This window comes from Cupressus sempervirens, chromosome 3 (assembly GCF_028749045.1).
Source record: "Cupressus sempervirens isolate cs-2001-9-10 chromosome 3, ASM2874904v1, whole genome shotgun sequence".
NCBI classification, from domain to species: Eukaryota; Viridiplantae; Streptophyta; class Pinopsida; order Cupressales; family Cupressaceae; genus Cupressus; species Cupressus sempervirens.
In genome coordinates this window covers 440,590,600-440,603,443 of record NC_143120.1, presented here as the reverse complement: position 1 = coordinate 440,603,443, position 12,844 = coordinate 440,590,600, and the positions used below count along the sequence as shown (strand labels likewise).

Sequence of the window (12,844 nt, the reverse complement as noted above, 5' to 3'; positions counted from 1 at the left end):
ACCGCAACTTCCTAGGCCATAACCAAATCACGTGTCAATTGATCTTCCCTGGTTATTTCCTCCTCTTCCCCATCACTATTTGTTACTTAGATGAGCGGTACAAAGGGCCTTCCCATTACTCCATCCTGCTGACCTCCAGGTCCAGACTTAGGCAATGGCACCAAAAATGTAGATTGGAAATATCACACAATTTCACAGGTACACAAAATGGTCCAATTGATACATATGAAGTAAAACCTAAAACATATCATTCGTACCATAGTACTAGTAGGCGAGGAAATGATTTCTTTATTAATACCAAAAACCAACATGAGTACATTACCAATTTTCCAAACATTTATAGAAGGGTCAGTTAGTTGGAAATCAACTGATGCATTTCCTCAACACCTAACTACCCAACCCAACTAGCTTTAAAAAGTACTAAACATAATAGTTAATTTTATTCCGACTACAAGAGTTCTATTTAGCAGTACCTTGAGACCATGATCACTCATTGTGTAGTCATTGATGTTAGATTGATACTGAACCCATTTTTGCATCAAGCACCATTGCAACCTCTCCACTACTAGTTTCTCCAACCAGCATATAGAGATTGCCAACACTTTCAACCTTTCACACAACCAACCTCCCTCCACTACCTTGAGAAAGCTATATTCACTCCTACATTGGTAACCTTATCCATCAAAAACTACAAGTAACATGTTTTCCTTTAATTTTGTAACATGTCTGACATGCTAAATAGTGCTTTTCATTCCATAAAACATCTAATTCTTACCTCACCTTCCCCAATAGCTTCACAAATGTTGTCATCTCCATGTATAACATACCTCCATCACATGATTGGTAACAAAAAATCCAATCTCCTTCTGTTGTCATGTGAAAGGAGGCACCAAAATCAAGAATCCAAACATGAAGAAAAGAGCTTCTTAGATTAGCAAATATTACTTCTATATCTTCCAATCGTCTTTGAAATTCTGTTGTCCTTAGCTCAGATGACTGCAAACTACGATTTCATTTGGTTGCTTCAGGCAACCTGCAATCCTTTTTGAAATGTCCATTTTTGCGACAATTCAAACATTTTACTCTTTTGCGGCTTGAGCCCCTTGGGTTCAACCCTCATTTGTCTAAAATCAATATTTCCTCTTTCTAGAGTTTTGTCTCTTGCAATTAGGGCTTCATTGTCAGGAGATCCTTGAGATATCTTCTACCTTGAATCTTTAGAAATTGCTGTGACCACCCCATTGTCAAAACCAATTTGCCACCCGCTACTGAGTTACTAAGAGCCATAGTCAACTTGCTTGCTACTGTGTTGAAACTGTTCTGATTATCTGTGACAGATCAGTCATCACACGTTTTCAAACTATGCAATTGTTAATGTAACATAAAAAAAGTTGCCAATGACTTCATCTCATACAACATTTTGAGCTTCGTCCAAAGGTCAAATGTAGTTTTTACCTCTACAACAGCCAATAGTACTGAACTTTCTACAGATAATTGTATTGTTGTTCTAACTAGAGATCCCAAAATCGTTGCGATTCAGACGATTCTGGCAATGTTACGATTCAATTCAACCTTGCCGAGTTTTGGTGACTCGGTAACTCAGATCAGCGATTAAAAATTATTAGAATTCGCCTAACTCAGCAATTCATGAGATTCAAGCAAAAATCACCAGAAATCACTCCCATGAATGAGGATTCTAAAACTGCATATTACCAAAATCACACTTAATTTCACCCAAGTTAGGATGCAAGATTAAAATGACATGTACAGACAGTATTTTACCATGAATTTGTTACTATATAATCATCAGGTGTGAATTAGAACAGTTACTGTTTACATCCAAGATTTCATACAATTTAGGTGAACTTAATCACAAGACTAGTCAATTAAGATCGACCTACAAACATTAATTTCTACAAAGACAGAGTATGAACAACAATGTGCACAGTTACCAGTGATTAACAGTTATCTCGCTGAACCGTGGACCCTCGCCACCAACAAGTAATATAAATGTAATTTAATATTTAGAAAGAATACATTAAGAAAATTTGAGGGTAAGATTTTGGGAGGGAAATTGAGAAAATTCTCTCAATCCTCTAAGCATTGTAAACATGTGCATCCTAAAAACCTCCATTTTCATTTAAGTCATGAGAAATAAGTGAATGTTATTTAAAATTTTGGGTTCCCATAAAATGAACTATAATTAAACCATAGCACTGAATGGAGTAATTCTAAAAAGGCAAGTAAACATTAAAAGCAACATGAAAATCAGCAGCATATGCAACAAAATTGGGGGCATTCTAAATAACTGTACTTATCATTTTTCGTATGTGATGGATTTATCATTTATGTTCCTTGTTTATATATGTTAGCTTCTATTTGATGACGTTATAGTGTGTTTAAGTTAAATTCAATAAAGGGGACATGAAATAAGTTTTAAATCATTAAAATCTCTAAATTTCAAGGGTTTTTTTACTTTGCCAAATCATAGCTGATTCACAAGTCAAGTCGGCCTTGTCGATTCCAAGTTTTGGTTCTTTGCTTCTACCCATGCTACTCTTTTCATCCATCACAATATCCCTAGATTATCCCTAGATTGTGGCTGCAGGTTTTGATGCTATACATTTGAAAACCAAGGAACATGAATCCTTCACCAAGAAAGATTGAATCTTAGCTCCCATTGAGTGAAATTCGAACCATCAAACTTTATGTCTAAGTATTTTATTAAGTTTCTGGGTTCTTCCCAATGCTTTTGTAGAGTTTTTAAATTTGAGGTCTGCAAGTTCAAGGTGAGTCCAAGTTTGTGAATGATGGTCCCAAGTCTACCTAGCACAAAGGCATGAGTTGCAGAAAGTCAAACAACCAAAACATTGCTGAAAAATATGGTAATATTTCCAGCCTGGATACTAGTCTTAACTATGAAAAACCCAAAACTACCTACCTTATTTAGAACTCAAAGGAAACACATTACAATATTTGAACTTCCTTAAAAAACTTAACTCTAGAGAAATCCCAATATCTTATCCCAAGTTCATTTAAACTTGAAATTTCCTTTAAACGAGTCCCTACCTACCTCTCTCGCATGCAAAAAAGAAAAATCATATAAATATACACCTTTGTTGGCCTAGTGCTGGAGAACTTGTAGAGGGGTAAGATATGTATGCCTTGTTTATAGCCCAGTTAGGTGCCTCAAGCAAGGAGTACAAGGTAGACCCATATTACTATAAGCCATCTATAGACCCATATATAGATAGCCCAATATCGTGGACTATAAAAGAATCTTTCTTTCTTTCTTTCTATCTTTCCAAACCTCCATCCCACAAAAGTATTGTATTTCCTGTCATCCACAAAACAGTGTGGAACATAGCAAAAGGGTATGTGTGTTCTCTAATCAAAATTCACTTATGAGATTCCTCATTCTTTACATTTACATTCAAAATATTTCCCATCCAGAAAGTATTATCAAATGCAAAATCTTTTCGTTTCATTTCTTTGAAGTTTAATCATATATATTCTTCGGCATCAGGTTTTCCTCTCTTATAGGTAATGGTTGATTTTAACATTTGCAATGCATGTCTCTGTCTTACTAATATTTGAGGGTTTCTCATAGATGGGTTCACCACCATTGTCAGCTATGGCTCATTTATTTGTGAGATTTAGGTTTTAGTTTTAGCCTGAAGCTACTTTTGGTTTCTATTGACACTCCATGCTAGCCTAAAGGTTATACTGTAATGTCTCATTAACCTATTTCATTTTGGACATTAGTAAAATTTATGTCTTGCTTTGTTTAAAAAACAAACCATCCATTGAATCCAAATCAGAAACGAAATGATTTCATCCATTTGGAAGCATGCATATGTACTGCAAGAGTAATAAACAGTATTAATTAGGTGTTAAAAGTTTCGAATAATTACATTTATGGAAAGCATTTCAAAAGAAGCTTCCACTTCAGTACTAAATCTTACAACATATGAAAATTATTTAGGTCAAGAATATGTTATGCAAATCTTTACAAACAAACGTAAACTTACAATTTATTAATTTTATCCAGTGAAAAGAGCAAAATGTTCTTACCTGAATGCCACCAATGCAGAAGAGAACAATAAGAATCCAGATGATCCACTGAGACATGAAGAAATAGAGGAGCATCAAAAAGATTGAAGATATCAATATGAAAAAGGCTGCTGCTTTAGTGCTTATTTGCACAATATCCTTCTCCATAGCAGCTTTGCTTGCAGATATATCTCCCAATGTTTCCTGTGCATATAGTACAACATGAAAACCAACTTAGCATCTACTGTTGTATCTTGATGTGTATAATACAACTCAAAAGAACAAAATGCTCTTAAATATAAAGATGACAATAAGTATCTCCACAGACCATTTGTAACCACAAATGCATAACAAAAAAAGGCATTTTCACGAAGTAGGAGAAGGGAGTCACCTTTATTGACAACTGCTTATAGTGATCGTCAGGTTCTTCATTTGCAACAACTTTTGCCCATATTGAAGAGCATACTATGGTCCCAACAGCCATCATCCACAAGATAACTTCAGACAAATCCACAACTGGTCGATTGGGTGAATAGAGTTGCAATTCCACTGAACAAAGAACCACATGGGCAGAAGCAAGCATTTTATTAGTCTAGAAACTTACAATGAAAAAAATCAATGCATTTAGATAGATTGAAGATATTACGTTCTTGAAATAAAAGTATTTACAAGAAAACAACTGTTAGCGTTGACCACTTCTGCTTAATGCAGATTCGGCTATGTATTCTTGTTACAGTTTCTGGATTCAATTGTACACAATTTTTTGTCTCAACATTTTGGATCACACACTGTGATCCATCATTAGGATTTTCTATAAAGATGGAATACACATAAATATACACACAATCAAATCAAGAAACTGCAACAAGAATGATCGTGGATTGTGGAAAACTGATAGACTGAATTTGATATACATTGTTTGGTGATACATTCCAGCAACTTTGTTAAATTTGTCAGCAGCTGCCTCAGATCCCATCTAATTATGGGGTGATCTTTATATGTGTTTAGGACCCCTCATTCAAAATTAATATTCATGATCACTCCGGGGATCAACTTATTCTTTCTATGATTACACTGATACAACTATGTTTTTCACTCATAAGCATTCAGTACTACTTTTTTTTATTGCATTTTCTTGCTTTGCAACCACAGTATGCTTCGTGAACTGTGATTACAAACCTTGGATGTGACATGGTCAAGGGTACGGCTTATATTTAACTAAATTCATTCACAAAAGTTATTGAAGAAGCATCTGGTAACCATCAGCAAGTTAATTAGAAATTGAACCCTGTCATCCTAGTTGGTAACAATGAATTTCCCTAGACTTATTTGTTAGTGTAGCACTAAACCGAAGAGGCCCAGAGTCATTCTAGTAATAGTTTATTGTTACAAATATATAGAAGGCTCAGGAAAGCTTCACCACCAAACCATAGAAATAAAGCTTGTATTATTCACAAATACGGTACACTCTTCATGATTGTTCCTGGCCTCGTGGACGAATGATATGGACATTAATGATTTCTTCATTTTTGTGAGGATACAATAACAACCAAGAGATTTGAAGGTCTATATGCAAACCAGGGAAACCAGATACCCATTGTAGAGAAAACAACATTTTAACTCCGAAGGTAAAAGGAGGACAGTGTTAGCTGAAATATATCCAAGGTTTACCTGCTATGTGATTTTTGGACTAGATCTTTGCCCATCAACACAGTTAAGTAACAATGAATTTTTTTCCTAATTTATCTAGCAGACATGCTAAAGAAGTCCATAGGCTAAGATAAGGGTAGTTATCAAATGATTAGATTGGTTATACCGATCTCCGAGTAATTAAGCAGGTCTGACTATTCATAACAGAAATCATTATGAATTACTGCTGTCCCAGAGTACTTTGCTTGAGAAAACAGTTTTCACAAAGAATTAGAGTGTTTGGTAAAGTACTAGAAATGAAAACAGTAGATGACGAGTTACAAATATGGGAAAGAGATCAACTCAGCACACAAGCACAAGACCATAAGATTTACCCTACAGAAACCCACTATGGGTGGACATTTTAGTGAGATGGAACTGTGCTTATTTTCCAAACAACAAATATAACAGATTGTTAACCAAGTTGCTCTTTATTAAATCCAAATACAACTGCGTGGGGTCAATAGCAAATCCAAAGAAACTACAAGAGATCATAATGAAGACAACAAAGGAGGACTACAAGAAATGTACAAGGAAGAATCTAAACAGGAGAATAAAAAATGACTTAAAGAAACGTACAAAGAAGAATCTAAACAAGAGAACAAGGAAGAATACAAACCAACAGATAGAAAACGCAGATGCTTCTGAAAAAACTTTGCACCCTTCCCCTAGTAAAGAGCTAAAGAAATGGGGTGGATGACAAGGTCGAAGAGTTTTTTTTTAAAAAGAATCAAAGTCTACAAAAGTTGTATTAACAATCAGATCAACACTAAAAGAACAAGGGGGCATGGAGTATTAGAAGAAAAATGACCACAGATATGCATGGAATCAAGGACGCAGAGGCTATGAATATGTTGGCACCCAATGCATACTCATTATAAATGTATATACCATTGATGAATCAAGCATTAGAGATAGTTTTGATAGTATGATATTCTTGAAAATAAATACAGAAATGTGTAAAATAGAAGACCACTTTGAGGGAGTGACCTCAGTTGATCAGATAATAATATATGAATTCAATATTTGATGATATGATGGTTTGGAAGAAACATGTCGTCCTTATTTATAGACTTGTCACTTAACTATGTAGAGCCACACCCCTTTGTATGCCAAAAGTGCATATCCTTATTATACTTGGGAAAATATGATGCCAGAATCATAGCAGTAGGCAATGTAGGAGCAATAGCTATGGAAATTCATGAAATCTAAGAGGCAACAAGTACAACTAGAGCCTTGTTATCCATCACTCCCATCCACTGGATTTATTTTAGATGCTCTCAACAAGGCCTTCCTTCTAAAATATTGTTTGTATTATTTAGAATAGATGTAATCTAGCTCTAACTGCAACCTATAACTAGTTTAGTCATACACAAGTATGAATTTTGACATGAAGGTGATCAATAAGCCATTACATGCTCAAAAAGTTAATCTAAAGATAAAAGGCCAAAGTTAAAAATCCAAAATCAACTTTACATTCACCATTACCCCCCACTAAAAATGCTTTAAAACATGGTTAAGTGGATTCCCTTGCCTTGTATTTTGCCTAAGATGGAAGCATAAATGTCAATAGTGTAATGACTACACATGGAGGTTATTTGAGGACGACTTACAAGACCCACAACTCAAAGCTACTAAAAATATTAACGAACTAATTATTTACCTCATTTTAGTTTTGGATGCTTTACCATTAGGTGTTGTTCCTTTAGGCACTCTTAATTAGCTACCACAAATTGTCACACTGACTTATATTATCTGATAAAGAAGTTCTTCATTCTCTTTCACAAAGCTTACCATTTTTTTGAGAATAACAATCTCCTAAATATATATTATGCTCTAAATGAACATTTTGGCAAATTACACTTAATGATTTGACTTGTGTTTCTAATTCACATTATGTTATAGCATGGTGTGGGAAGAACTAAAATAACTAATACAAAGCTAGTTTTTCTTTAAAAACGGATAGCTTTCAGCTAGTTGCAAATGGATAGCCTATGGAATTCTCCATTTCACATTGCAGAACCAAAAAATCTCAAACATGTTCAACTCTTCCATCGAAACTCTCTCACATTCTCATTCAACAACATATATAGTTACCAGTTACAACAGCTTTCACGCCAGGAATTTTAATGTCTCAAGCAGCACTAAGAGAATTCCCATCATTTAAAACCCTCCAAAGTTCTGCCCTCAAGTTTGGCTGTAATATGCACCCTTATATCCCCTTGACTTTTTTTGTTTTTTCTTTCAAGAATGCTTGACAGAGATAATAGAAAGAGTTGAATTATATTGCCACAAATATAATATTACCACAGCAAATATAAAGGAAATGCTTGCAATATTCACTTCTAAAATCAGCCCAAAACAGAAAGTACAATACAAAGACAAAACTGAAGATACCTGGATGGATAAATCTGATTATTAACACTGATACAGGTTATACAACTACATGCCCATTTGCTGGTAACAAAGATAGATTACCACAGCAATAATAACCACCAAGTAAAATTCTACAAAGCCTAGGTTCTTCACCAAAATGATCCAAACGATACGGCTGGTCTAGAAGTGTCAAACAGAAGCTGGGATCTTTAGTGAATTCAGATATCATCTTCTTATACCCCAATTGCTGCTGTAGAATCCACAAGTTGACCCTCAAGAAGTGATATGACTGGCTGGAAATGATATGGCCGGCAAGAAAGAGGATACAACCAGCAAAATATAAGTTTAAAACTTTAACCCTCCTAAATCTCCAAAAAAAATTATCTACAAATCTGATAAACAATAAGCTCTACAACTCTAAAAAATAGAAACTCTAATATGCCCAAATGTGACCTCTAAATTAAATCACCAGACCATTCTCCACATTGTATCTCTCAACATTGAGACTGTTATTTGGAAGGGTGTTCATCATCACAAACCAAAGACGAAGAAACAATCTCCTCCAAACAGAAGCAATATCAAAAATAAAATTCAACACTTCCTAATGCGAACCCAATCCTCCTTTTATAGCTATTTGGCTGCTTTTTTGAAAAAGCACTTATTGCCTTCTATTTTTTGGGGAATGATTTTTCCCTTATTTCTTTTTTGAAGAAGCATTTTTCTCTTTTTTGTTTTTTTTTTCAAAAAATGAATTTTGTTGCTTTTATTCAATAGCAATCATTTCCCTTTTTAATCTATCAATGTAGCATTAAATAATAGAAGTCAATCAATTGACACAAGAGCCTACAACACAAGGGTAAGTTGCGAGCCTCTCATCTAGGAGGTCTTGGGTTCAAGTCTACTTGAGCTTAACAAATAATAATAATCAATTTCGGAAAATAATAATAAATAATCTAGGTTTCAGCCCATTACCTATCAAAAAAGGGTCAACGGAATGAAATAAATCACCTTTATTTAAATATTTGGCCTCTACAATTTCTTCATTAAATAAATAAACTAAGATAGCAATGAAGTTAAATCTTTAATTTCCCTTTATCAACTTACTTGTTATTTAATTTAAACTTTAAAGTTCGCGGACTATCTATATCAGAGTCAAGATGATCATCAAAACTGGATCCACTGACAATACTAAAAATAGCAAGCATGCCACTTAACTCAGTCAGAAACCAAAACTGTCTTACTAAAAATAGTAAGAGTGGGAGAATCGACCCAAAAAGGCTCCAGGAAAAAGTGTTGTGCTCATTCAACTGTCAGCATATGAGATCGCACCTGATACTGCTTTCCCTAAGCCTAATCATAAGCCCGCGGGAATCGACTAAATAGGTTAATGACTTCACCGCGCTGAACTAGCTTAGGAAGGGAACATCACATTAGTATCCAAAGATTTCAGATAAAAATAATGTGTAGTTTATGATGTAGTTCTGGCTCAGGTCAGCAGGTTCAGTTTGCAGATTTGGGGAAAACGAAATTAGTGGTTGGGTTTGTTTTGGGCTCGTCAATTCAAAAATATTTAAGCATCATACATATACACATATTTGCAATCTAAAAACTCAAATGTTAGAAGTATTGTACATATTTCCTAATATTTTCACTATACATGAATATATGCAAATCTTAAATAATAAAACACAGGGCATGATTTGTGGGTTGCAGCTGTAGAAAACAGCAAATAGTGGGTGGCATGTCTCAATCTCTATCAGGTAAAATGTCATTGCAATGTTTATGATTTGAAAAAAATGCTTTCATGCTGCACCTCCGCAAAAAAACATTTTTTTAGAAAGTCTACAATTTTTTTTTTCGCAGTTGAGAATTGGAAGCGTGAGAGAATAAGTCATTTAATGTGATATACACAGTGTTTTATTGTGATTTACTAATTTATCTATGCACCAAAAGTCAAAATGATCAAGTTTCTCTGAATATAAATTCTCAATCAGTTGTCATAACCTATAATTAACATTGTACAGTGTATTGAACATTAATTTTGAGATATTTATATATATATGAAGGATATTGTAGTGTGTTCCATAAGTAAAGTAATATGCATGTTTGTGAAGGATATTTTTGATATTTAAAAAATTGCTGAATTTCTCTCCAAGTTATTGCAGACTCTTGAATTTTTTCAAAATTCAAGTCAGACAAGTAATTGATATATTGCCCCCTATTTGAGCTAAGTGTTAAAAAATATTCAAAAAAACACATTATTTGGAAACAGCTCCTTTGGGATTTATATCAAACAAATTTTGATGGAACCTCCAAAGGTAAACTGAGTCTGTCCATGAGCGGTATTCTTATCAGCAGTCAAAAGGTTGTCTAATTCAAGAGACATGGATGACTGCAATGACCACTTTAAATTTCTCTCTGGAAAGTAGTTGTAAACAGGTTTTTGTTGAAGAGGATTCACAGAATGTCATCTTGGGTCTTCAAAACAAGTTTGTGTCAATTAGAAACTTCTGAAATTGTTGGATGACACCAAAAAGTCAGATAAGAAATTCTCTAGGTTATCGTTATTGCATTCTTATGACCAAGGGAAAAGATTGGCTGATGGAAGAGAATAAAATGACTAATGTCCTTGCCAATGCAGTGATTTCCCACACTACCCTATCCGCTCCCTTCAGTGGTGGATGTGTCACATGGCCATAATTATGGAGGTTGCTGTTGGACATTTAGCCAGCTTGATTTCTTTGGAAGTGTGTTTATCTCCAGTTGTACCTACATGTTTGTATGACATTTTCTGCCTCATTTGGGCTGCAGCTAGTGTAGTATATTTACAAGTAGTTTTGATCTCCATTCAGCCAAACAAGTCAAGCACATATTGAACAATCTATCACTCATGGCTTCCTATGGTCTTGTTTGTCTCCATTGTACTTGAGTGGCTTCTTGCTTGTTGCTTTCCAAGGCCTGTTTTAACATTGGTAGTATATGTATGCGTCTGTTGGCTTTAATATCTCCTAAGCAACATTCTTTTACTTTGAGCACATTAGGTCTGGGGCTTCTCTTTGCTGATTTTAAGACCCAATTTCCAACAGCAGAGGTTTCAGAAGATCTGTAGTGATGGCTTGATAGTCTGGTTTTACAGCCTAAGATATAAAAGACCCAGTTTTAGGGGCAGCAGGTGTGGGTGGTGTGACACCGTTGCCTGGGAAGAGAAGGTTTGGTTGCTAATGAATGCTGCACAGGCTATAAAGGCCTTCAATGCTCCCCAGTCTCCTTCAGCAAGCAACTTGAGGGCTTTGCACTTTGAGGTGCAGGCTTTTCAGCAGGAATTCCAATCTCTCTCTTCATTCGACGTGAACCTCCATCCATGGTTGTCAGGACTTCCTTCTTCCCATGTGAATGGAAATTTGGATGTTGCTAGTGCTTTACACTAACTAATTTTGCAGGGGAAGTTATGGTGCACAGAAAGAAAAGATAAGAGGCTATCACAAGGTATGTTCTAAGTTCCCAGCATATTTAGGTGGTGGCAAGAATTCAGCTCCCAAGCTGGTTGTGATTGTCCAAAAGGTGGGTGGAAGGGGCGTTAAGTAGTTTTAGGTATTTACTGTCTCTTCAGTTGGTTATTTTGTTTCTTTCAGTTTAATTGGTATTTTTTGATGGCATTGGTTGTTTGGCCCTACTTCTTAGAGGCTTTTCGGTGACCTTAATTTTGAGGTTGGTTAGTGGCTTCATCCTGTTAGTGTAAAGTTTTTGCTTGTTCACTTTCTGCTCCTTTAGCCTCCTCGAAGTCTGCTTTGTTGGAAAGCTTATCCAATCAGGATAATTGATAAAAGAATTTTCATTTTACAGGGTCAAGGATCCCACTGGATTCTTCTCTGGTACCATCAATATATATATATATAATGGCAATCCACCCTTTAATGTATCAAGAGGTCTAGAGATTTTGCATATATCGGCTAAATGGCACCAAGGAAGAATTGAGAGAAAAGCACCAGAAAAGATACCAGCCAATTCTATGCAGGGATCAATTTGCTTTCATTCTACCTGTAAAGACAAAAAAATATCTTGGTTGTTTTTAAGCAATGGGTATATGCGCAGAGTGTAGCAAAGAAGACTCACAAGAAGAAAGAAACTGGAAGTAGATCACTAGAGTAGGACAGTAGATGAACAACTGGACAATTCATACATCACAAGAGCACCAACAAGTAGCAGTTCCAAGCATTTCACCTGCAGCTTCTCATGCTTGGGCATATGCAAAGACCTGTCATAGAACTATTGACTAGGGTCAATCAAATAGGATGTAGCTCCATTTAGCATAATGGCTATAAAATTGCTGCCAGATAGCATTAGTGAGGAGGCTTTAGTAAATGGATTTGTACTAGTAAAAGTCTTAAAGAAGGCAACAATTGTGGATGTTATTTCCTAACTCTTTAAATATCCAGCACACAGCACTCCACGCAGTATTTTGAGAAGCAAATGCATGGCTTTGCTTTATGGGAAAGAAACCCGTTTAATTTTAGTATTAGTATTACCAATCAAAAAAAAACGGAAAACACTTAGGAAAAAAAAAATTTAAACTCTGGTGGTTCTGTTTAGAACCCTCTTTCCAAAATTCATTATGGCCTAGTAAATTTTAGATTTACCAAGCATTAGATCAACATTATTCTCAGCATAAATAAGGATCTTTATAAGCCCACCTGATTACCAATACACTATTCTTCATCTAAAAATT

At 35.1% G+C, this 12,844-nt stretch overlaps 1 protein-coding gene across 1 annotated transcript in view; it reads right to left on the bottom strand.

Annotated features, from left to right (window-relative positions):
- The window catches only part of LOC149566951 (signal peptide peptidase-like 2), a 266,964-nt gene that overhangs the window by 214,810 nt on the left and 39,310 nt on the right, over positions 1–12,844 (bottom strand). Inside the window, exons 5-6 of the mRNA XM_089820167.1 lie at positions 4,445–4,602; positions 4,075–4,257 (exon numbers count right to left, since the gene is read on the bottom strand). Of these exons, the coding sequence (XP_089676293.1) occupies positions 4,075–4,257; positions 4,445–4,602 (341 nt within the window). The remainder of the gene's footprint in view (positions 1–4,074; positions 4,258–4,444; positions 4,603–12,844) is intronic.